At 38.6% G+C, this 27,212-nt stretch overlaps 1 protein-coding gene across 1 annotated transcript; it reads left to right on the forward strand.

Annotated features, from left to right (window-relative positions):
* Positions 1–212: 212 nt before the first annotated feature.
* RHOBTB1 (Rho related BTB domain containing 1) lies at positions 213–25,507 on the forward strand (the record flags this gene model as incomplete). Its single annotated transcript, XM_082002584.1, has 9 exons — positions 213–404; positions 768–871; positions 14,004–14,189; positions 16,732–17,699; positions 18,138–18,256; positions 20,976–21,126; positions 22,858–22,946; positions 24,725–24,830; positions 25,338–25,507. The coding sequence occupies 9 exons, from the start codon at positions 213–215 to the stop codon at positions 25,505–25,507; spliced, it is 2,085 nt and encodes a 694-aa protein (XP_081858710.1).
* Positions 25,508–27,212: the final 1,705 nt, after the last annotated feature.

The raw sequence follows: 27,212 nt of genomic DNA on the forward strand, positions 1-27,212 counted from the left end.
CAGCATAAACCAACTGCGGTCAAAACAGTCATGCATTTGCATAACTGTGTGGTATTTAAAGGAATGGCTAGCCTACTTTGGTACAGTTTACTACAAGCTTTTCCTTAAGAATTTGTCCTCTTCAGACATCTCTCAAGAAGTGGAAGTAGAAGGCTCTGTTCTTGTGCAGTAGGAGAAAACAAGTTTAACTGTCTTGTTACAGTTTTTGATAAATGGACACTGACATGGACTACGAAAGACCCAACGTTGAAACTATCAAGTGTGTGGTGGTTGGAGATAATGCAGTAGGAAAGACTCGTCTAATCTGTGCAAGAGCATGCAATACAACCTTGACTCAGTATCAGCTGCTGGCAACTCACGTACCAACTGTCTGGGCCATTGATCAATACCGTGTCTGCCAAGAGGTAAGGACTGCAGGTGTACAAAATATGGAGCACATGCTGTGAGGTTGTACTATTATTTATTGGCAAGTCTTTCCTTGTCAGGATGTGGCAGTGAGCTCACAAGTATTTTACGCGCAGTCTGTACTGTAGCCATGGTCTGATACACATCTCCCCAAGTCTCTCATTCCAAAGTAAATTTTTTTTTTTTATCAAACCTATTTTTAGGAATATGCATATTCTGCCTGTTTTATAAAATACAGCATTTGCTGAAAACTATACGTGATAGACTCTTGGTCTATTATGCTTTGGACCTTCTTACAGGGCGAGTTAGAAATGTACTTGTTTGATGCACAGAAAGAGAATGCCATGTGTATTCTGTTCTAGGTCCTTGAACGCTCAAGAGATGTTGTGGATGAAGTGAGTGTCTCTCTCAGGCTGTGGGATACGTTTGGGGACCACCACAAAGACAGGCGCTTTGCTTATGGAAGGTAAATTGATCCAACCAAAATTTTAAGTAATACTTGTAGTAAAATTTTAGTGAAAAAAAAATTTGCAAATATTAATTTTGAAAAGCAAGGACTTAAAAACAATCAACGGTATTCATGTTCCTGCCTACTGCAAAGAGGATTATCTGCTGCAAGGATTAAAAAGATATAAATATTTAAAAAGCAGCGTAGTTTTACTATGCTACATTTCCTTGAACAGCCTGCTAAGCTCTGTCAACAACTGTTGTCCTATTTCAAATTTTAAAGAACATTTCCAAAAATAAGATTGTAGTTTTATAAAATTGAACATCAGCATTCCCTGCCTGTGTAAGCAATGTATGATATAATTGCCTGACAAGCAACCAACCAGGAGAGATGTTGGGAAACATCACTCCTACTCCATGAAATATTTATTTTGTTAAAACCTATGATGTTGAATGGGCAGCTAGCTTGAGAGCTGTTTTTCTTCTATAAATATCAAGTGTCTGCTAGTGAATTGATTAACACTGGCAATTCTAAAAAAACCCATCCAAAACCACAATCAAAATTAATGTAATCTAAATTTTTCCAGCTTGTATAATATAACTTCAGCACAGTTTCAACGAGGACTGAAGCCTGTGATAGTCTTTCAGTTTTGTTTAATGGTAATTAGATCTGGCCTTGTGGCAGTACAGACAGCAGAACAGCTGAATAACAGACATTTGGATATACATATAATGAGAACAGATCACCTGTATTGGGCAAATACTGACCTGAAGATGGATTTTGGACAGATATTTTCCTAACTGACATCTGAGTGAGGTCTTGGTCCTCACAAGTTTTTTGCCTTCTTGAACTTTTTCATATCCTTTTCGTATCTGCTTCAGTCACTGCAGATGATCAGATTTCCATAGACAGATACTTACTTTGTTTCCAGCTGGAAGCAGCCCTTGTAGAGTGTCTGTCCCAGCTTTGGATTCCATGTTTCCAAAATGTACTGTCTTACTGTTTTCCTTCTCTCTGTGTTGCCTGATGAAACAAGTGATTTTGAAGGATGACAGTCTTTTCTGTTCTCCACCCCTTAGAACTGCTGGAGAGGGTTCTGCTAGTTGAATCCACCAGTTAAATTTACACACTGTAAAACTTGGTATGGCAATTTGTACAAAACTCCTTTGTATACAGCACTGTGTTAGTTGTGTTTTCACAAAGTCATGAATTACCTTGAATTTTGCATCAGGAACTAAAGTAGCCACACATCTGGGCTATACAACCTGTGCCATTTTTAAATAAGCTTTGTGAGTGAGGAAAATTACTGACTTTAAGGTAACGTTGACCTTAATATTTAGTGCTACTTGAATTTGTGAATAGATACTGTTTTAACATTTGCCAGCATAGGGAGCCTACTTTGATAAATATGGATGTAACTTAATGTTTCCACTAACTGTTCCTCTTTGATGTGGCCTCCTGATATTCTGCAACAGATACTGTGTCACTGAGAAGATTACTAGAGATTAGGAGAACAAAATCAGGCATGTTTTGAACTCTGAACCCATGTTTACTGACAGGACAGGAGAGGGGGAAGACAACATACTTAGATTCTAATCCTGCAAACTCCAAGGAGGACATGAATAACTTGAGATCTTGTGGGATTAAGCATATGCACATAGTGATTCATTTGTGGTGTTAGCAGAATTGAACCCATGTAGAATAAGGTTTGTTTTACCCTGATCAACTGAAAAAGGCTGTTCTGGAAACCTGCTGTTCTGTAAGTGATTTTTCAGCAAGTCTGTTAATGCAGAAAGTAAGTGGAAACTCTAAAGAGACTGTTTTATAAATAGAATTTCGGTTGTAAAATTTCCTAATTGTAAGCACTGATTAGGTACTTCATTGTTTTGAAAGGTATTACTGTTTCATTTAAAACCAGCTGTTTAATGTTTTATCAATTTCAGCATTTTAAAAAGAGATTTCCAATATTGAATGTTCACATTTCTAGGAATTGATTTTAAATCACATCTCTTCGTTGAACTACGGTCTACTCATAGATGAGTCAAATCTTGCAGTACAGTGAAAGGAGTATTTTATGCCAAACTGCTCAGGGCTACATCTACAAGTGTCCCATGTTTCTGATTATCTGAGGGATCATGTAATCACATAACCCTTTGGTTCCCTTCAAATTGTTTTATGCATTTGCCTCTTATGCAGGGGAAGGCTTATTTCAGCCAAACACTCAGCTAAGACCTCTAATTGTCCTAAACGTGGTGTAACAAGAACCAGCAGGTCATTAATTCACCTGCTGCTCATTGGAAGAGGTTGTTCCATACAGTTTTACAAAATGTTACATAAATAGATTATGCTATAGATGACAGGCTGAACAGTTAATAGGACTTGCAGCAAAGATATATCCTTCTTAATTCTTTATTTTGCACAGATAGAAACATGACAGGAGACTGACAAAAGAAATGTGTTTTCCACTATTTTTTGTGTGACAGAAAGAGAGAAACGTATTTGAATGCTATTGAGGATGGAATAGTTAATGCTTATATTGCCATCCTTTAAAATGGGAGTATGGGGAGTGAGATCCGGCTTGCGTTCTACTGTGTGGTGTTTAGTTTAATAATCACAATCCTCTGTGAGCTTTGGGAAACAGTTCCTGACAGCTTAAGGAAGGGAGGGGGATGTGGCTGGAGGGACTTGTGGAAATATTTGCTGCAATTTTATAGCATGACTTTTTTTTTTCCTTAACTGAAGCACACGCTCTAGTTTTTGGAAGCATCCTGTTCAGTTCAGCTTAGGCATTATGTGATGCCAAACAGTCATTTGTTGATATTGTGCCACGGGGTTTCATTCAATGCAAAATCACTCCAAAATGTTGTAAACTGACAATGTCTTTGTTATGATTAGCGTATTGACTTCTAGCTCCTAGACACTTCTTTCTTTAATAACAATCTAGTCTTAGTGCTATTGTATTCTCTAAGGCTGCAAGTAAGGTGGGAACTTTATATAAAGCTCAAGTTGTTATTATTATGTACCAATTTTCCTGGGAGGCACAACTGCATGTGTAAAGACATGAAAATATCTTAATTTACATTTCAGCTGTCAGGATTCACTATCCTCTATCCTTCTGTCCAGTCTGGTTTTGAATGAGAATGTCAGCATGTCATTGTGTTCAAACTAATTCTAAAAGCAAAATAGGACACAGACTGGCTTGCACTTCTTTTCTTTTGTACCCTTTTCTATTTTTTTGAGGTAAACATGTTTGACTACAATTTGATTAATATCCTACATATCCTGTTTTGCGATACATGCAGCTCTAGTATGTGTAAACATGAGCGCAAATCTGCAATGAGTTAATTCAGTCCCAATCAAATATTTATTCTCAATACCATGAATGTGGTTTGTCAGCTGATTCAGCTAGGATGATTTATTTACTTGCAACTTAAATATGAGCTGTAGACCAAACAAAATCTGTTCATACAGCATGGACAGAAAACAGCTTTTTCCTCGTGACTTACACATGTGAATGAGCTTTGCTGTGAGACTGCTGACAGAGCCTCTTAAAATATGTTTAGAGTATTTCCTCTGTTGTGAATGGGTTTCATAAGCCTTGTGGGTTTTGTACATACACAGAGAAACACATGCATTCATCTTTTTCTGTGTGATTACGATATCCTTAACCAGTTACTTCAATGTAATTGAACCATAGAAATATAACTTCTGAACAACAGCTTAAAAGGGTCCAAGATTTGAAGACTTCCACCGATCTCTTTAGGGTTGTTTTGTCTAATGTTTCTGTTTCTTAAAGGACAGCGATGATGATATATCTATAAAAACAAAACCCAGGTAACTTTGATGTAAAATGGTATTTGCATTCAGCAAATTCAGTGATATTAGGGTGAGGTGGGTGTCTTCACAGAGTTACCTCTGTTTGCCTTTAGTTAGATCAGTGCCCTCTGTGACTCACTGCCTGTGCTTGCTGAGAGTGGGCCAGCAGCTCCTCTCCTCTCTTCACAGAAGGCCCAGGGCTTCAGAAGGACTTTGAATGAAGGTCTCCACTTTACCCTGCAGTCTTGCTACCCTTGTTTTTATGTTATAACAATTCTCCACCTTCCACATGCCTTACGAGCCATTTACTGGCATGGGTTGGAGGGTGTCATCAGAGATGTGTCTTCACAGCATTAGCACTTAACAGACGCAAGATAGTGTTTTGCTTTGTTAGCAAAGGGTCAGCTGATGTGGAATCCAGTTGTTTTCAGATGTCTCTCACTGTGGCTGCTTCTTTGTGCTAGGTTTTGCTGCCACAAAAAAGCAATACGCAATATCTTTGAATTATCTTCAAATACCAAACTTTGTGAGCCTCCCCATCTACTTTACAGTGGTTTATAGGCTACTCAGGTTCTTCATTAAGCAGTCATGAAGAACTCCTGTAATAAACATTTTTTTATTTTCATTATTTTTTTTCTCCTTTGAGTTCAACTCAGCTCAGCCCAAAGAAAGACTAGAATAAACAGAGAGAGTCACAAAGAGGTAGTATTCTCAAGTAATTTTATTCTGATGTGGTGTGTGTATGCAGTAGTTTTTTCTTCTTTCGTTATCTACATTAACTTTTGAGGCTTTTTCACTCATTCGATGGGAAAGTATATGCTTTATATACTTAAACCAGTCAAATTAATGCAGATCTACTACTTTCCTTCTCTACATCCCACCGTGGTTCCATATTGTGAGTAGAAGAAGGTTGCTATGCAACTGCTGTTAGGAATCCTTCCTTTAAAAAGGTGTGTGCCAAATGATTGTTGGAGGGTCTGAGGCTCAGCTTGGTGTATATATAATCTATCTATAATAGAGAGGCACTTGTAATTCTTTAAGTCTTCCTTGACTCAAATTAAAAAGTATGTGTCAAATGTTATTTGTGGTATTACATAATTTTCCATTTTTCCTTGCTTTCCTATGTCAGTGGCTGGATGGAAAGAGGGCATTTGGGCTCTATCCTAAAAGACCACAAGGCAACATCAAAATCTTTTGGAAATGCTAAACCTGGGAAGTGACTTTCCATCAAAATCTTCATCTTAGTGAATTATTTCTTTGTGAATAGGTTCTAAGTGGATTTCTTGAGCTGTTTTCTATGCCAAGGGCCTCAGGATCTCAGTCTGGATTTTCTCATACATATATCAGAATAGAATAGAATGTGACTATTTCAAGTTGGAAGGGACCTACAACGACCAGCTAGTCCAACTGCCTGATCAATTCAGGGCTGACCAAGTTACAACATTTTATTAAGGGCATTGTCCAAATATCTCTCAAACACTGACAGGCTTGGGGCATCGACCACCTCTCTAGGAAGCCCGTTCCAGTGTTTGACCACCCTCTCAGTACAGAAATGCTTCCTAATGTCCAGTCTAAACCGTCCCTGGTGCAGCTTTGAATCATTCTCATGCATCTTATATGAAAACCACTCTGCACAACCAGATGTAACTGTTTTAAGCTGAGTTCTTGTCAATAACCTTGTGACATCAACTTACCAGGTAAAATTTCTTGACAGTGTTTTTTTTTAAATAAAAAAGAGGAGGAAGCTGGTTTTGGTGATAGCCCAAGGAAAGCAAAAAATATGAAAGTCTCTATTTTCTCCCCAGAGAAAGAGCTGCATCTAGCATCTGTTAATATCTAGTTTTCTTTTATTCTGTGACCTCAGAAGTTACTCTCATACTGGATGCAAACCAGACCCTATCATTCTTTCATCTTCTCTGGATTTTTACCTCGCTCTTTGTCTTGTCCCTGGCTTTGTCTCTGTGTTTTTCATCAATACTTAGAAGGAATTATACTATTACTGAATTTGGGACCTAGCTTTGGATCTTCCTCTTTCTTTTTTCTTTTCCATCCTTACATCCCTCCCCTACCTTGAAATAATTTTTTCTTCTAAACATGTTGCTTCAAATGATGCTTTAACTAAATCTCTTCTTACTTCTTTTAAATTCAATACATTTTTTGTGATAGATCATTAGTTCCTGGGTTTTTTTAGATGATGGGGCCAGGAGTAAAGAAAGGATACATTTCTTCTTTCATTTATTCTTCTGCAGTATCTTTGATGAAAGTTAATTGGTTTTCTGTAGAGAGATAGCATATGGTTCTCATTTGTAAGCTGCCTCCTTACAATAACAACAAATAAGCTTGAAAAGCCCTCCTTTCCCTATGTTTATGCTTTCTCCATTGCTTTGTGAATTTATTTCTTATTATTTTATTTTCTGACTGCTGTCTGGAGACAGCGGTCAGCTGGGATATGTCTTAAAACAACATTTTTAGCTATATTTTTATCAGTCCCTTTGATATTGTGAGTTTTGGTGTTTGCCCCAGGTTGATCAGATGTGTTCCAGCTATCCCCGTACCTTCTCTTTCTCTAGCATTTTTTTTCATCCTTCTCCATTGATTTGGTGTTCAGGCTTTGTGACTTTTATAAACCCTGACTTTGCATGTGGTACACAGATATTTCAGTATTTCAGCCTCAGTTAACTGTCTCTAGAATTGTATTTATTATAGACCTTTTGTTTCTGTGTTAGAAATGCAATAATTAACATCTCTGCTCCAGGGAGGGGAAAAAGGCATCTATTGGTATGTTATGGTCATTGTGTTTACTGAAAAATACTGGATTCCAAAGAGACTTTTACTGAGTCTACTGGCAAAATTTATCCCAGAATTGTGCTAGGGTACCTTGCAGGCAGCCTGTTTCAACTGCAAAGTTCTATTTAGCACTAAGATGGAATTTTTCATATGTAAATGCTGAACCTGAATTATGGGTGAATTTACTTCTTATAGCCAGCAATAAAATGAACCAAATTCGAAGACAGTGTAAGCAGTCCTTTAAATTAAAAAGAAAATTGTTTTCCTCTTGTTACATTGTTCCACACACCTTTGCCATTGTTTTTAGCACTATTGCTAGTCAGGCATTTGTACAATAAGAGTAGCTCTTACTGGATTTTGCCATGAAAAATGAGATATTTTAATCATTCTTTGTGATCTCAAAACATTTTTTGTCATTCTCTGTAAATGCACTATTGTTCTCCCATGACCACCTCAAAGGACATAGAAGAGATTTAAAAATGCTTAACATTTAAGAATGATGTATTGTTTGTAAGGAATGTACGGGAAAACTCTTTCCACTTTTGAAGCACAGTCTTGAAATATGTGATTTTCTTAAGGGTAGCTTTATCTTCTTATTATTACTGTTGTTACCTACTAAAAATTACATTGCAGAAATTTTAGAAATAGATCTGCATGCTACTCACCACAAAATCTGAATATATTTCAGGGCATTTTGAAAGTTTCGCACATTACACCAGTACTTAAGAAGCTTCACTGCTGTAGGTAAAGTATAGAACTAATTGATTCTCCTGCTCACATCCAGGGCACTGCATGGTCTTGCCCTGCCTTACCTGGATTTCTTCAGTTCTTCACATGCCAGGCACCCCCTGCATTTTAGTTTTCCTAGCCTCTCATCTGTTTTGAGTGTGTGCACGTAAGTCCTGTGTCTTCAGGTCATTTTGTTATGCTCACCAGTCACTTAATGAATTTCTTCTCATTTCATGTGATGGCTGCAACTGCATTTACTAAAAACTGAGTACACTTTATCAGCCTTGCTTATCTGCACAGGTTTTTTTTTTCAGCTCTGTGAGATGCATGCATAAAAGACGTTGTATAACTGAGTGACTCTCTCTTCAAAATGTATCTGGATTGACATGGAGATGTGGCAGGCTTTTGTTCAGCCATAAATTACCAATTTAATTCTTAGATGGCCTTCTACTGCCTGAACCTAATGTGTTTGGGAATTTCGGAGCTGGTATTTGCATTCAGGCTGCTGCCCTACACAGTCTTTCCTTTCAGGTGGTTGAAGGACTGTGCAGGTGGACACTAGAAACAGCCCTTGTCAAATTCTGGTCTCAAGTGGGATATGTTCAGCTGTGATGCAGGTCTCTAAGGAACCTTGGGAAAATTATGGAAAGTGTGTGTAGGGAAAAAAAATTAGGGCAGAAGGAGTAAAAGTAAAGAAACCTTTTCTTGATAAATAAATGTCCAAGGATTAGCTGTTCTGGTAAAGTCAAGAGAGTCTAAAAATTTGGATGAACCTCTACCAAATTGTCTGCTCTGTAGAATTCTAATAGACTCCCTTACTTCAACCTTGCTTCTTCTCAAAGAAAGCTGATATCTAAAAACTGGGGAAAATAAAGAGTATAATAGGAGAAATCTACTGTGGGGGTTTTTTTCCTCACCCCCAAGTCTATTCTTGAAGTTTTATTTGATTTTTGATTAAATATGTGCAATGGACTTCTTGTCAACCAAAATATAATTTATCTGTCCTTGAACTGATTCTGTGAGATTTAACTCTTGGGTCTCCTTTAAGCTCTCTAAAACAAAATATGTACTTTTGACTTGTCCTCTAAAAAGATGAGAAGATAGTGTGGCAATACTGTTCAGTCTTCCTCCTTTCCCTCTTTCCCACTCCCTCCACTGATTTCCAGATCAGAGACATCTCCTTTTCACATTCTCTATTCCTTACAGCTTTATTTCTTCCCCTTTCCAAACCCAACAGTATTATTCCATGACTATATGGCAAATGATACCCCATACATATGACCAGCAATTCTTGCATGCAGCAGTTTTTCCCAGTAACTTGTAAATTAGAAACCAGAGGGAACAACTTCTTCCTAGGTAATGCAGTGTGTACATTTCAGAAGGCAGCCTGTTTCTTTAATGAGACATAAACCCATGTTAGTGTATCTGCAGCCAGTACCACATTATATAACTCTAGATTCAGACTATGAAACATAAAATTTTTAAACACACTTGCCATGGAATGTATGAGATAATCATTTAATATTGCTGTTTCCTTGAAGTTCTGTCTAAAATAAGAGAATTAGGGAAGACGGAAAATAATGTAGCAGTTTTTCACTGAGAGATGGATCAGCAATGTGGTGTGTAGGTACATCTGCAGAGCAGCTCATTACACCAGTTCTGGAACACCCATAGCATGTAAGCAGAGGAGTCTTTCAAAATCTCAGTCCAAACCAATGGAGTGCTCTGTTACACAAAACAGCTCTAGTTAGAAAATAGTAACTTCTCTGTTGCTTCTAACAGCTCAATCAGAAAAGCTTGTTACATAGCTAATATACTGCTTTTTCTCCCCCACCTCACAAGTTTTTCATTGTAGTGATTGCAGAGTAACTTCCAGATGGTTACAATGGTTACCTGTAGCTTGACCACTGCTGAAAGCCAAAGTTGATAATTTAAAGTTGTCTTGTCTTTCGCAGAGCTATACTGCTCGCTTTTCAGCAGTGACTTGGACTGCGCTCTGTACATCAGATAGAGTTCATAATTCACACACTAGGAGCTCACAGGACAGCAGCACACCATGTGCTGATTCCTGCCAGAGATTTGGTTCTCTAGAGGGTTTCTTTCATGTTCTGAAGTCTGAAAAGGGGTACTTGCTTCCATCAAAAGTTGTTCTTATTCAAGATTGGGAAAATATCACTGAACACGTTGAGATAATACCTATGTTAGGTAGATGGGTTACTTCTCGGAATGGTAGTAAGGTTCGTTCTTTACCCATAGAAGCCTCCTATAGGCAGTCCGTAACTATGTTTTTAAACCAAGCTGGGATGACTTCAGATGTGTATGTTTTGCATTAAGAATTATTTTTGTGACTCCAAGAGGACCATTTTAAATACTCTTACGGTGCTCTTATGCTTTAATGTAAGACTCCAGCACAGAAGTCTTGTGAGCCAAACATGTGGGTCGTGGTTTATTTGCCTACAGCTGAGAGAATCTGTTCCTCTTTTCCACCTGCCAAGCCTCACACATCTAAATTTTGTTCTCCCCTGTTTGGAGCTCCAGTGAGTAGAAAGACAGCTGTTTTCTTACATTGGTGATGCAGAGTGTTTCACTGGTGGTTGATCACATGCTAGAGCAAGTCACACAGAAGTTATGAGTTTTGGTGATGCTTAAGTATGTTCGGATATTTCAAATAATAACAGTGGATGATTCACAATTTCTTCTGATAAACCAGAAAAGCAGAATGTAAGAATAAATCATTTATGCATTTCCAACATGTCCCACTGAATCTACAAGACAATGTGTTGGATATCCAAGCTACCATTTCTCTTTGCTGAGTTATTTGTAATACTTATCTTTGTTTCTTGTGATACTTCAGTATCAAACATCAGTATATGCAGTAAATGTAATCATACACTTGTGTTGTATTTAACAAAGGTGGATGCACACAGTGCCTCATCAATTGCCCATCTCAATTGGATGGTACTCCAGGAGGAATGTGATGGAGAAGTTCTAAAGCACTTTTTGGTATTCAAGTCTATGGACATGTTTCTTGAGTAATTCCTGAATTTTACTGGAAAATGGTTATGAAATTTCTTTTTAGAAAAAAGCAGCTTTGTGAATATATTGCTGCAGAGAGAAAGAACAAAGCAGAATTAAACCTGATTAATCCTTTCTCATTCTCCAAGTAACCAAACTGCACCAAAATGGCAATAAATTAGATATTTTTTTTAAATCCTATCCTTTTTTGTTCCCTGAGAATATTAAAATAACATTGGTAAATTTTTTATGTTTGGGAATTATTAATGTATTATTTTAACCTGACATGTTCAGGCTTTTATGAATAAATGTCAAACCAAACTTTATACTGAGGCATTAGCAAGTTGTAAATGTGCCTTTGACATTAAAAGGAATTGTAGGAATTAAGTTTCTAAAGGACTGTTTCCCCAGATGTTCACAGACCTACGTACACAGTTAATCTTCCTCATATATTACTGTCTCCAGTTTGTACTAATAGTGCAAATCATGGTTATGACTTGAATGAAAACTTAATTTATGATAAGGTAGATGTATTTTGTGAGCTAGCAGACCCAGCTGTGATGCTGGTTCAGCGTGTGAACTCTGTTGCTACCCAGTGATTTCCCATCCATCCTGTTTATGGCACAGGGCCATTTATTTCTCCCTGTTCAATACAGAACTCTCAGGCTATTCATTTTATGGGGAAGTCCAGGTTTTAACACAAGATAAATAATACGCAAATCACATTTTTTTACCTCTTTATTCTGCTTTTCACTTCATTTGGAAGGCAGTAAGATGGAAACATCTTTTTAGTGCAATGCTATGTGTGTTGTGAGCTATGGGTAAAGAAAACAGCTTTTCCCAGCTCAGTTTTATGGTTGCCCAGGGAAGGTCCGCTGTGACGAGTTGCTCAACAACCATATGCAGCTCTGTGGCAAAAATGTGAGAGTCCCTTGGCAAGGGCTGTAACACATGCAAGGCTGTGCTGAGGCCAGTCTGCTGGATAGTCTGGGCCTGTTCTGTCCAAGGAAACAGGTCATCACTGGCTCTTCCCAGGAGCCCAGATCTGTGGCCAGCCCGGCACTGGTCAGCAGCAGTGCCATGGGGGAGCTGTTATCACCTCCTGCCTGTGAACTCCTGCTGGAGCTCTATTCCCTTTTGGTTTTCTGAGATGTGTGTCTTATGTTTTGTAGAGTTGGGAGGGTTGGATACTTGTGACTGCAATTACTTGGCTTGGGTTTTAATTTCTGAAGGACGCAAGACAGTCTATCTCTCTAAGATGCTTAGTTAGGGTTAGGACCAGCCAGACAGCCAATGCTTGCCCCACTGGCAGTCCTGATGTCTGCTGGGGCCTAGGTTTTACTCTTATGTGACCTTGAACAGAGCAAGTTTGAGTTTAAAAGGTGTTTGTCTCAGTTATGTAGAAGACTAGTGTATTAGCTGCTTGAAAAGGCCTTGTTTCTAGATATGACAGATGTGTTGCAGTTTATATAAGACACAAACTTGAAGCAGGAGCATTTCTCTTGCATTAAATTTATGCTCACAGCAGTACCCGTATTGTATGCAGCTATCTTTAGAAACAGTCTTGCTGGATATATCTGTGCCCTCAGTGAAATGTAGAAAGCAGCAGTACTGAGAAGGTATTTCATTATTTAAAAGGTGAATGTTAAGATTCACTGCCGCTGCTCTATACATTACACAAACTGCAGACATTACACATTTGTGCTAAATTAAATAATAGAAGTGAGATAGACATAGTATTACTGAGCTTATCCTGCTGACAATTCTGTAGCAGTAAGTTGCCTCCTCAAAATATCCCTTCTTTTCAGTTTTTCTTAGGAGTTTCAATTAAACTTTTTTTTCTTCTTTTCTTTTTTTCCCATGAGAGACCAAAGAGCTTGAGAACTGCTTTGTAACATCCCATCCCAGTTTATAAATCATGAAATTGCCCCAAGTTAGGAATGCCCTGAGACAAGTATTCAAGCATTTGCCTGCCTTAAGGGTGCTAGCTCTGACAAGAATTTGGTGGTGGTTTAGTGGATAAACTGTCAACCTTAATCCTCATACTTCCAATTTATAAAGCAAGTTTATTTAGTGAAGTACTTCTTATTTTCTTAAAACCTTTAAAAGTCTGCAAATATTGTCATGCTTACTCTGATTTAAGCCACTGTCCTATTCTACACTTTACTGACCTTATTTTCATTGTAATGTTTATTTTTGCTTATATTGTAGAAATGGTCGTTCTGCAGTAATTTGCCCTTCTAACAGGTTATTTATTAAAGACATTAGAGAATTGCTGTGCAAAGTGCATTGCAAAGGAGCCCACTTCACTATCTAAAACGGTGCAGTAAAGGTATTTCTCCATTACAAGTTCAGAAGTGTCTGCCTGTGTGGCTGTTCTGAAGTTTTGCATAACTCCTTTCTAACTCCTATGCACCAGTGATCTTTGAATTGCAATCTAGGTGTCCAGTCAGCAGAATTGTTTCTTGAGCAATGACACCCTGTGATGTAGCGTAAAAGCAGAAAATGGCAAGCCCTACCTCTCTTCTTAGGGCTGTGTTCATATGTGCAGGGATCATCTCTTGGCATAGAGGGGCAGTGCTTCCTAGGTGTGTGGATTTGTGCTCCCATGCTTTTGTGGTGAAATGTGTAGCTTCAATCAAACCTCTGCACGAACAACGTGTATTCTGACATCTGGGTGTCAGCACATTTTTCAAAGCGTAGAGTGGAGTAGCTTGAAGCTGGAGTGATGAAAATAAATGAAGCTGCAGTGGAGAGCACGTTTGTTGGATTTTAATTGGATATTTTCTTGTTGCCTTTCTAGGTCTGATGTAGTTGTTCTGTGCTTTTCAATTGCTAATCCTAATTCCCTGAATCATGTGAAAACGATGTGGCATCAAGAAATCAAACACTTCTGTCCTCGCACACCTGTCATTCTGGTGGGCTGCCAACTAGATCTCCGCTATGCAGATCTTGAGGCTGTGAACAGAGCCAGACGGCCTTTGGCAAGGTAAAGTTTAAACAAAAATGAGAATTAAAAAAAATCACGTTGGTAATCAGGTACAGTGCTTTCAAAAGAGAAATGAGAAAGCCTAGATTCCTGTTTTTTGTAAAATGAGAATATATGTGCTTTCTTCTTTTTAATTCTGTTGTCTGCGTTGGGTACTTCTTTAACATACGCAGTTATGATATGTTTCCCCACAATATTTTTTGTTCATTGGATATCTAAACTTGTTTGGGTGCCTGATAATGTAGAGATTATTGGTGGTTTTCATATATGTCTTTCTCCATCTGAACATGTGTATCATGTCCTGCCCTGTCATTACTGTCAGGTGCTGTTTTAAACTGACAGATTCTACTCAAGTTTTCTTAATTCTCAACTATTATTTTTTTGTAAACGTAATCCTAGATCATGTCAGAAAATAAATTAGTTGCAAATTAAATTTTTTAAAGTTTGGAGATTAAAAGAGAGTTTGGGGTCATTCTGGAGAAGCTTTGTTTTTACCAGATCCAAAGACAAGTGTTCACATGTCGAGGCAAAACAGTCCCACAAATTTCTGCTCACTTCTAATTTCTTCCTTTTATGTGAATTTGAATGAGACCAGATTCATGGAAATAATATCCATGATCATGTAATTAAAGACTATATTGTAACAAATTTCCGCAAAGGGATTGAATTAATATTTCATGGGATCTTAGAAAACTTTGCATTGCATTGCATTCAAATTCTTGACTTGGCAATATGATTTTCATAGGTTTGTTTGTTTATTAAACATTTCCTTACTGTGTGGGTGGGGTGGGCTTTTTGGTTGACTCTTTAAAAATGAAATGTTTTTTCAAAACTCAAAATTCTTCTCTGCCCTAAACCTCCTTTCTGATCTCACCATTAATAAAGTTTGAATAAGTACTCTGCATGTCTAGCACAGACTTCAACCTCAACTGTATGAGGTTTAATAAGGCCAAGTGCAGGGTCCTGCACTTCGGCCACAACAACCCCATGCAACGCTACAGGCTTGGGGAGGAGTGGCTGGAGAGCTGCCCGGCAGAAAAGGACCTGGGGGTGCTGGTTGACAGCCGGCTGAATATGAGCTGGCAGTGTGCCCAGGTGGCCAAGAAGGCCAACAACGTCCTGGCCTGTATCAGAAATAGCGTGGCCAGCAGGAGTAGGGAAGTGATCGTGGCCGTGTACTCGGCACTGGTGAGGCCACACCTTGAATACTGTGTTCAGTTTTGGGCCTCTCACCACAAGAAGGACGCTGAGGTGCTCGAGCGTGTCCAAAGAAGGGCAACGAAGCTGGTGAGGGGTCTGGAGCATAAGTCTTATGAGGAGCAGCCGAGAGAACTGGGGTTGTTTAGTCTGGAGAAGAGGAGGCTGAGGGGAGACCTTCTCGCTCTCTACAACTACCTGAAAGGGGGTTGTGGCGACGAGGGTATTGGTCTCTTCTCTCAAGTAACCAGTGATAGGACGAGAGGAAATGGCCTCAAGTTGTGCCAGGGGAGGTTTAGATTGGATATTAGGAAAAATTTCTTCACCGAGAGGGTGGTCAAGCATTGGAACAGGCTGCGCAGGGAGGTAGTGGAGTTGCCATCTCTGGAAGTGTTCAAAAAACGTATGGAGGTGGCGCTTCAGGACATGGTTCAGGGAACATGGTGGCACTGGTTTAATGGTTGGACTTGATGATCTTGAAGGTCCTTTCCAACCTTAATGATTCTGTGATTCTGCGATTCTGCCACCTGAACTGGTTACTAGCTGGCAACTAAAGCAAGCTGTTATCTGGAGTGTGCTAAGTCTGTGCCAGCTTGTGTCTGCCCAATATGGTATGTTCAGAGAACACACTGTTCGGTCATGTCTACTGCTGAGATGATTTTTTGTTGGGAAAATCAATCCTAGCCCAGACTTTTTTCTGGTTCGTTTACCCTACGTCATGTACTAGAGCTGCTCTGGAAATTCAAGAGTTCCCATATAATGCTTCTACAGTCGAAACAGGCCTATCTCTTGAAGTCTGTGTTCAGTTACACTTTTGCTGTAGGCTATTATGATTTGGTTGAAAAAGCATAAGCTTAAGCAATATTTCGCATTTCATATTTAGCTATATTTGTGGCATTTCTATGTCATGAGAATTTCCATTTGAGTTTAAATGATTAATACAAAGAAAGATACTGACAGAATATCTGAGTAGAAAGGGATGTTAGGACGTTTTTTAAATTATTAAAGTTCTCAAGCATCCTATCAACTTTTTTACTGTACATTTCCCTTTAACAGAGACAAGACTTGCTCCATTTTGTGCAAATAATTTCTACATATTTTTCGTAACATTGAAAAGACACCACTAAACTTAAACAAAATTACAAGTATGTGCTAATCTAAAATTCTCTGTAGTCATGGTTGTACATTTCCAAAGGGCTTTGTGACCTTAATTTTATATTTTGTTTCATTTGAATTATAGTTACCTCAGAATTGGTGCTGAGACATTTTGTAAAATTCCATGCTTTCTGGAGTAACTTTGTGATGATTGTTGTGTTTGAGAAGGTTATTTTTTGTTTAACCCTAGGCCAATAAAAAGAGGAGACATTTTGCCACCAGAAAGAGGCAGAGAGGTTGCCAAGGAACTTGGGATACCGTACTATGAAACCAGTGTATTTGACCAGTTTGGGATTAAAGATGTGTTTGACAATGCGATTAGAGCTGCCCTGATCTCCAGAAGACACCTGCAGTTCTGGAAATCTCATTTGAAGAAGGTCCAAAAACCTTTGCTTCAGGCTCCATTTCTACCTCCAAAAGCCCCTCCTCCAGTTATCAAAATTCCTGAGTGTCCCATACCAAGCATGAATGAAGCTGGATATTTATTGGACAGCCCACTGTGTGCAGATGTTATGTTTGTCCTCCAAGAACAGGAATACATTTTTGCTCACAAGATTTACCTAGCTACCTCCTCTTCAAAGTTTTATGACCTTTTTTTAATGGGATGTGAAGAAAGTCCAGACTTGGCTGAAACACAGTGTAATAAAGAAAATACAAATAAGGGTGATCTGACAAGTCACCCTGAGACATATGGTGACAGTGATGAGACATCCCTGAAATCTGCTGACGTTAAAAATGCCCCTCCAGGAAGTACTGACTCTTTAAACATGATAGAACCTGAACCTGGTGAAACAAATTCTGCAGCAAGATCTCTGTCATCCTGGGGTAAGGGGTTTGTTAGTGTGCATAAGGAACTGCAAGTGAATCCTGTCTCAAATAGGACGTGTCCTGTAACTGTGGTAAAAATGGATTCATCTGTGCAGGCCGGACCTTTTAAAACTGTTTTGCAGTTTTTATACACAGGACAACTGCATGAAAATGAAAAAGATCTCACAAGACTGGCTCAAATCGCTGAAATCTTGGAAGTATTTGATTTGCGAATGATGGTGGAGAATATTATGAATAAAGAAGCTTTCATGAATCAAGAGATTACTAAAGCATTTCATGTCAGAAAAGCTAATCGGATAAAAGAGTGCCTTTGCAAAGGGACATTTTCTGGTAAGTAAATACACACTTTGACAGAAAAAGCGCTATTTCTTTTCTCATTCATGTTACTGTCGCTTCACAGACTTCAAAAACTGTGACAGCTTACATTGGTCTGAGTGGAGAGATGAGCCCAAAATTACAGTGTTACTCAAGACCAACTGTTCCAACCTGCAATTCTGCAGTTTAATTTCTCAAAATCTACACACAAGCTTTTAAATAAGTGACCCAACTTTCCAGAGTGGTGAACGTCCAATGTCCCCCTTTCAAGTGAGGCTTTTTAATTTAACTATATAAAATGCTAGAGTTATCTTTGGGATGGAGGTTGTGGGAAGTGAAAGAAGGCCTTGCTTAACAATGTGCAAGCAAAACGTAGATTCTTGAGACAGAGTTTCACTTGAGACAAATTAAACGCAGACTTGCAGCATGCCCGTTTCTTTGTTCCCATGGCAGACGTGACGTTTAAATTGGATGATGGAAGCATAAATGCCCACAAGCCACTGCTGATCTGTAGCTGTGAATGGATGTCTGCTATGTTTGGAGGATCATTTATTGAAAGCTCAAACAGTGAGGTATTTGTCCATTTTTGTCCATTTTGCTTACAATGTCTGATGGATTTCAGGACGTGGTTTAGGGGACATGGTGGCGCTGGATTAATGGTTGGACTTGATGATCTTGAAGGTCCTTTCCAACCTTAGTGATTCTGTGATTTAGGGTGATGAAAGCATCATTTTACATCTATTTGAAGGGTTGCAATAATCCCTGGAATGATTCTTTATTCTTCCCTTGCAGACTTGGGATGCTTTTGTTCTTAAGGCATTGAGGAAAGAATTAAAGGGAAAAAGGGTTAAAGAACATGGAGTGTTAAACTAGAAAAAGGGGCTGGCTTCACAGTACTTCAGTAGAAACTAAGCTCAGTTTCTCTAGTGCATCAGCTTGTCCTCTTGAGTAAAGCAGGTACAAAGTACAGTATTAAAGATCTCAATGCTTTGAATTAAGATTCTGCAGCAGAAGCCTTGTATTCTCAGGTGTCTCCATGGTCTGTTTTTCAAATTCTAAACACTCTGCTAATATTTTTTTCTTGTGTCTTATCCATATCGAGGTTTTGATTTTTGTTTTGATTTTCTTGTTCCCTTCCATACTTACGGGTCCTGTTCATATGAAGAGTTCAGTTTTTTTGTGTTTAATAATCTGGAAGATTGTGTTCTACTTAGATTTATATTGCTTCTTCTAATACAGCTGTAAACATAATTCCTTTCCCAGAGGCATGCTCGACAAGTGGTTCATTAAAAATACATAACTTGATTCTAATAAGAAACATTTGGCAATGAAGAATATACATTTATTTTCTACCAGCCTGTTTTTAATGATTAACTTAACAGTCTTAGCCCATCTTTCCAATTTAAAATATTTAGCTTCCATTTTGTAGACTTTAAAGCATTTAGTAATGCTTTTGGAAGTTTTAAAATATAGGTAGGTGTGAATTGAATGGTTTCCTTTGACTGGTTTACAAAAAATAAAACCATCTACTTTTTACTTATTACTGTCTATGTACTTGGGACAACATTTTGTAAACTCATTCACTGAATTTACTGTTCTCTGCACTAACAAAAATATATTCGTAATGAATGAGTTTCACAAGTAACTCCTCTTACTTGCAGAACTGAGCTACTTCCCAGAGAGGCTGATATGCATAAGATGTTCATGTTTTAGCACTAATAGATCTGGGTTTGAATCCCACCCATCCAGGCAGAGCTGAAAGAAAGAAAAATTCACAAGCCCCCAAAGGTTAACATCCAGCTACGTGACAATGATTAATCCCTGTCTAGCAGGAAGTATGTGCTGACTGCTTCCAAGCAGTCAGATTAAGTTGCATGTACCTTTAATTACTCATCATAATTTTGTTATTATTTTTCTGCTCTGCCATTTTGGTTTACTGCAAGTTCTTCAGAATACCCCAGTGCATTCTTCAGTGCCAGCACCTCTTGAGTTATGAAGATATTCGTTACAAACTGCTGATTAATATGATAGACTAGCTTGGATATTGGAAGTAGACTTACCTGCTGCAACCTTGAGCCCCACAAGAATCAATTTTACCCTGTTCTTTGGAGGAGTGATCATGTGTGCAAACTGTAGTTGAGATCCTACAGTAATAGGTTACAGTGAGGCTTTCTGACTTTCCTTCCTCTTCTTTTAGGCTTTCCTGCAGTAAAGTGGAGTTAGAGTTGTGCTGGCAAGAAATTAGATAGCTTTTGTCCTAGTCTTAGTATTTTCACTACACAGTGGTTACGCCTAATTACACGTGTGGCAGAAATGATGTACATTTTCGTTGCCTCATTTTTTCAGTTTCCAGTCCCTTCTCAACCATCATTTACTTGTATAATTTGGTTATTTATAAACAGACTAAGAGGTGTGGGGGTTTTTGTTATTCTTTGGTTTCTGTTATTCTCATGATCCCTAGAATATCCGCTGCCAGGAGCAGATATATTGCATTCCTCAAGAAGTCTACTGAGGGAGGTTTGGCATGTGAAGTCCTCAGTGGCTTTATGTATCCCACAAAGCTGCTCATTCACAGGCTAAAAAGTATTGAACACATTCACTGTTTGATGTGGATCCTATGCAGACAGATCTCCTATGAAGAAAGGCTGAGAGAGTTGGGGTTGTTCAGCCTGGAGAAGAGAAGGCTCCAGGGAGACCTTATTGCAGCCTTCCACTACCTAAAGAGGGCCTACAAGAAAGTTGGAGAGGGATGTTTTACAAGGACATGTAGTGATAGGACAAGGGGTGTCTGCTTTAAACTGAAGGAGGGCAAATTTAGATTAGATATAAGAAAGAAATTCTTCACTATGTGGGTGGTGAGGCACTGGAACAGGTTGCCCAGAGAAGTTGTGGATGCCCCCTTCCTGGAAGTGTTCAAGGCCAGCTTGGATGGGGCTTTGAGCAACCTGGTCTAGTGGAAGGTGTCCCTGCCCATAGCAGGGGAGTTGGAACTAGATGATCTTTAAGGTCCCTTCCAACCCAAACCGTTCTATGATTCTATGAATTCCAGTAACTTGGTAGAGTTCCTTGTATGTAAACTGGCAAAGGATCTGATTCCAGAGGTATGCTTACCTGTTGGCAGCTTCTTGAACTTTAATGGGAAATTTCTTTTTTGAAAAATGTTTTTTCTGCATTTCTAAAATGACTTGAAGAGAAAAAGAGACAGTCCAGCAAAGTGGCAGAAGTGACATACGGCCTCTATATGAAAATTCCTTAATTATTAGAGACTCTTTTCTTAAATATCTTTTCCAGGTAATTCTTCCCAACATAAACAAGACTTGCATGCAAGTGGTTTTAGATTACTTGTATACCAAGCAACTGTCCTCCAGTCAGGAACTGGACACACTTGAGTTAATCGCATTGGCAAATAGGTTTTGCCTTCCTCACCTGATTGCACTAGCAGGTAAGCATTTGTGGTCTTGTCCAATGCAGTGTCTTTTGCAATGGCTGAAACGTGTTTTAATGGTTTTGGAACACACAGGATTTTTTCAAGTGTCAGGGAATTTTTCTTTTTTTTTTCCTGAAAGGGCTATTGTAATACAAAATGATATTTTCACTTAGAAAAAAGTATTTGCCTTTCTCTTGCCTTTTTTAGTTTTGTGCCAAACCAGCTCAGAACATTGAAGTATTTTGTGCTTTAAAAACAGAAAGAGTAAACCTTCTCTTTACATTGATATAATGTCTGTGGTCTGTAATATCCATTCTGTTGTTGTTAATTTACCTGAAATCAGGATGGACCCCAGGCTTTCCATTACGTAATGAATTAAGTGCTCCATTATACATTTCTATTCAAAGAGAGTAACTGAGCCAATTCAAAACTGATCTAGATGATTGCGTTTTTAGAAATGCTGTCTGGATCCTTTTTCATTGCCTAGAAGGGGATTGGGTATTTTGGTATATACATGGGGATTCAACCCTCATTTCAGGAAGAAAAAATTTCTGTCATGTATTTAGAGAAAAATTATAGGATAGGATACTTCTTAGTTTTAAAATTAAATCTATACACACTCCAGACCTCCGGGGTTGGGGTTTTTTTGTTTGTTTATTTGTTTCTCTGTCGTATGTAACTTGGCATTGTTCTGAAGACATGGCCAAGGCCAAAACTCAGACAGATGAAGCAAAACTACATGTATTTACAGGACAACATTTAGGCAAAATTTAATCATATACCAAATCCTAGCTCTCCTTCAGTTGTGCATCAGGACTGTGTACCTTGCTTTCACTGGTTTTGACTGACCAAATCATTATTGCCTGATTTTATACACGTATTTTAACTGAAGTCCTGGTTACTTTTTTTAGGTAGTTGCAGCATAAACATACATACAGTATTAAGAATATTTCATTCCAATTGATTCTTGATGAGATAATTTTTAGTCCAAAGGCCTCAGCTGAACCTAGTAGAATCAAATCAACTGATAACATTTCCCAAAAAACACTCAAACCTCTAAAATTCTAGGAAATCATTCTAGGGAAGTGTTAAGGAGACTCTTTAACTGAAGTGACTTTTGGGGGAGCTGGTCAGCCTTCATCTGGATCCCTAGGAACAACTAATCTGAGAATCTGAAGAGGGCCTAAAGAGAACTTTTCTATACCAGTGCTGTGGGTATGCCCTAATAAATCCTCAATGCAATGGCGAGTGCACTGTTGCCTAAAAACTTGGCTATTGCTTTTGTAGTACCCAAAAGAAACAGCTGATCCATATTTATAATTTATATTGAGTATTGCACTCATCCACTCTGCCAGAGACTAGTGGTTGCTGAACTTTGTCCTTCTGTGAGTGGTTATTAATTGTAGGCTTGCTTTCTGTAAGAGAGAAGAATTGTGTGTGAAATCAGAAATAAAGTGTTTGGTTGAGGCAAAGGGGCAAATTTTCATATCGACTGTGCTCCACTGGAGCAAGACAGTTTATACCTGTGATGCAGAATCTCCAATCACAACTCTAAAGGCCGGAATTTGACTTCACCCAAATCTGAAGTTGCTCAGGATATCTGGGTGAATGTGCCACTTGCATAATGCTAGAGTTAACACTAGGAGGAGGGAGAACGTGCCTTCTTGGTTCTTTGTTACTTGTGGATGATCTGACCTTGAAATGTGACAGTTTCCCATGTGAGCAATGAGTTTTCTCTTCTAACAGAACAGCATGCAGTACAAGAGCTGACAAAAGCCTCCATGAGTGGCATTGCAATAGATGGAGAAGTACTATCCTATTTGGAATTGGCACAGGTCAGTGTGCACTGTTTTTTGAAGATATTCTGGCTAACTGCAGGACTTGCATTTAGCACCTTACTGGCTTTGAGCATTGCTTCTAAGTGGCTTATAGTCTGCAGTTCTGAGAGTGACTGAGAATAAAACTTAGTTTTATCTTCCATTTTAAAAAAGATTTTTCCATTAGTTCAAAGGTTCATCTATTTAAGTAATCTCAGAGGAGTTGTATTTCAAAAATATATTTTTGTTTTTCTTGATTGTGGAGCTTCCAAGCTCCATGTTCTCATGGCCATGCTTCAGTAACACGAAATGTTACTGAAAGATAGGATGAGGGGCAACAGGCATAAACTGCAGCACAGGAAGTTCCACTTCAACATGAGGAAAAACTTCTTTACTGTGAGGGTGACGGAGCACTGGAACAGGCTGCCCAGAGAGGTTGTGGAGTCTCCTTCTCTGGAGACCTTCAAAACCTGACTGGACGCATTCCTGTGCAACCTGCCCTAGGTGATCCTGCTTTGGCAGGGGGGTTGGGCCAGATGATCTTCAGAGGTCCCTTCCAACCCCTACCATGCTGTGATTCTGTGAAATGCAAGGTAATGAAGCTGTTCAGCTTTGTAATGGTTCCTTTCAATTCAGTTCTTGTAGATATATTTAGACCTGTATTGCAAAGGCAACATTTTTTGTGTTCTTAGATTTGAGACTTAGACTGGCTACTCTGAGTCAGTCATCTGATAGTTCAGAGCAAGCACAAATCCTACTACTATATGTTCAAACATGTTTCAATATTTCTTGAATCCCAGAAATTGGGAAAAGAGAGAGCCCCCAGCTCACAGTTAAACTGCACATATCTGTTTTCCAAAAGGAGTGCTACAGCAGTCTCCCAGATAGGGTAGTACAAGCTAAAATATTTTTTTATATGTTACTATTCTTGATTTCACACTAATGGTGAGTCTGGCTACAGCTTGGCTTGAAGTCTGGGGTTTAAGTAGCACTGAAATACAGCACAAGCTGGCCACAATGCAAGACTTCCTGGAGCTGCTTTCAAGTGCCTATCTTGCAATACCTATAATGCAGTTGCAAAACCAGGACTGAACCCCCTCCAAGAAAAGGCAGCTCACTTCACTTAATTTTGATTTTATGAAGAGTGTTTTTTCTTCTTTTTTTTCTCCTGGTTGAAGACAGAAGTAATATGTTTAACTACTGTTAAAATAGCCTCTGTGCCCAGTACCTACATCAATATGACGTGTTTATAACCTGAGAAGATCATAGCAGACAGTCAGAATGCCAAAATAGATACATGTGCTATACAATCTGACTTGCATTACAGCTGTGCTTCCTTACGACCATAGGAAGCTTGTACAAGATTTTGTATTGAGCTTTCAGTAATACTTGATTTCTGTCAACGAGCATAGTTTTCCAGGGAGTTATTTTGGAGCATGGTTTGCAGTAACTGATAGGGATATACGACCAGTACAATCATGCTAGAAAATTCAAGTCCAGCATGCTTTGGGTTCAGATCCTTTGTGGGACTGAATGCAGTTTACCAGATGCCGTGCATGCTAAGCACCTATTCATGAGCCTTACCTTTTGGGCCACTGGTTCTTCCAGCAGAATTGTGCGACAAGATCTAGGGCATCTAGAGGCCACTTCAGCCTCAAAAGCTCCCATGTATGCTTGGGAGACAGTGCTGGCAGATGCAATCTGCTGGAGACCGTTCTAGCTTTAGTTGTTAACTGGGGCTGCAAAATGAATTATAACCTCAGGAAATGGAATAAGCTCTTTGTTTTTCTTTACAGTTCCACAATGCTAACCAGCTGGCAGCTTGGTGCTTGCACTACATCTGTACCAATTACAACAGTGTTTGCTCCAAATTCCGCAAGGAAATCAAAGCTAAATCTTCAGGTATGGGCAACTTTCCTTCCCAGTTTTCATGAGGTTTCCCCTTCTTTCTCCCCAGCCAGCTGATTAACATGAAGACAAACATGAGCTTAGGTAGCTAAGCCATGAGGTTGAACCTCCACACTATCTTGAGTAGCATTCGTAAATTCTTATCTGTAAAGAAAGGTCATAATCATTAGCCTGATTCCTGGGCAAGCATTATGTTCTATACCGATTTCTGTGATGCTAAAAGGAACAGAGCTATTTTCAGGCTCCACAATGAAAAATACACTCTGTAAAGGACTTGCTTTTTTACACTCTTTGGTGGACTAAGGCCTCTTGACTGCAACCGCTTTCAAAGTCTTTTCACCCTGTAAGTAGAGCATAGGGAGGAAACTGGGAGAATCCTCACTAAGCTAGCTAACATAGAGACTGGATAAGTGATTAGCAGCATAACTTTTTGCAGATATTGCTGGAATATGTATCTTATTGGCTTGTTTGGGGGATTTTTGATTGTTTCTTTTTAATCAGATAATCAAGAATATTTTGAGAGGCATCGCTGGCCGCCTGTATGGTATTTAAAGGAAGAAGATCACTACCAGCGAGTTAAAAAAGAAAGAGAAAAAGAAGATGTTGCACTGAATAAACATCATTCAAAGCGGAAGTGGTGCTTCTGGAATTCCTCTGCTGTAGTTGCCTGAACAAAGTAAATAAGTGGAAATCCATAGCCCATGTCAGAAATTAGTCTTATTGTTAGACGTAAGATGTAGTTCAGGTTTTCAGGAAACTTTGTTCCACATGTGCATTTATTATTGCTAGGGTCAAAAGCACAAGCTCACCAAAAGTGAGCCTGGAACAGCTCCTCAAAGTCGTAAGTATATTTTTGGCTAGTAAGCAGATAAATGTCTACCATTATTACATTTCTTTTTATATCAAAAAAAAAAAAAATCCCACATTAATGTTTCAATCTCCAGTTGGGAAATATTTTTATACTGTCTGGTGTATTTTGTTCAGATAAAATTCTGGGTACTGTTTTATTTTACAGACCACAAAATAACCATGTAGCAGCTTTGTAATTAGATTTTAACTATTTTTACTATGTGAGTACAGTGAAATAGACAATCTTCAGTCATAATAGACCGCTTTTAGAGTATCTCATAAAGAGTCATCTTAGGAAAAAAATCTAGTTGCCTAGTATAGGTGGTCTTTTTTAAACTAAGTACTGTGCACTGGTAATGTAATTAGATGGTTATTTCCCCTTTCTAAAGTAAAGGGTTAGCATAAGATCCAATAGCTGCAAGGTATAGAGTGCTTGATCTCTGCTCAGCTGAATAATAGGCAGTATAATTACCTGTTCAACTGCAGGCAAATGTATTTCTAATATTTGCCATGTAAGTGCAAATAATTATGACTATGTGGACCATGTGAAGTCTAGTGATTCAGAGGTTTTATATATCTAGATCAAAGAGAGTATTTCTAAAATCATTTAGAAGGGCTTATTAATTTATATCCTTATACAAGTATGGATCTGAATACAAAAAGCAGATACACTGCTTGCATTTGAATTACTGCATGGCAGTTACCTTCTTCTGTGGGATCTTAACCGTGCAGCCATTCTTCATACCGAATTCCTTTTTGCTTCAGTGCAAGCAAATGAAAGGGCTGCAAAAACAAGTAAGAGTTATCTAGTGTTACAGCATTTTGTAAATGAAGAAGGGTCTTCACACACAAGATCACTTCAGTTTGATCCAAATTGTTTTATAGCTTTTCCCAGGTAGAACTCAAAATATTAGATTATTTTTAAGTAGATTGTATATTTCCCCTGGAAGTAGGTATTCCCAGAAAGCTGGGGGCAAAATGATGGCAGAAAGGCAGGAATTCTGCATGAGAGGTGCAAGGAAAAAAAAACACCTCTGGTGTTTTCAAATAGCCTGTGAGTTTATGACTTTTTATCAACCATTACTCTAAAACTGCAGTGTTACACTAGGTTACATAAGGATGAGAGCATTTTTTCAAAGACCAAAACTAAAATACATAGACTGTAGAACATACACATGCAATCCTGTATAGTGTCTCAGGCACAATTCTGTAACCAAGATAGTATCATGTATTGGGTTTGTTAATATTGTTTTGTGCTGGCAGCTCAGCATACCAACGTGAAAAGCTGTTTCTTTGTGTGTTTTTCTGTATTCAAAGGCAAGGCAGTACAGTCAAATCCCAGTACTGTAGGCAGGAAAGGCTTTGGACTGAAAGCCATATACAGCTCTACATATTTGCTTTCGGAATGGACTGATTCTTGGCAGATGCTGCCACAGGACGGTAGAAGCCACCCAGCATGGAAATAGATGCTGCTTTACAAACTTTTATAAGGAAAGCAAGTGACAGATTCCTACCCCTGTAAGATTC

This window comes from Phaethon aethereus (genome assembly GCF_964289735.1).
Source record: "Phaethon aethereus genome assembly, chromosome: 7".
Taxonomy (NCBI): domain Eukaryota; kingdom Metazoa; phylum Chordata; class Aves; order Phaethontiformes; family Phaethontidae; genus Phaethon; species Phaethon aethereus.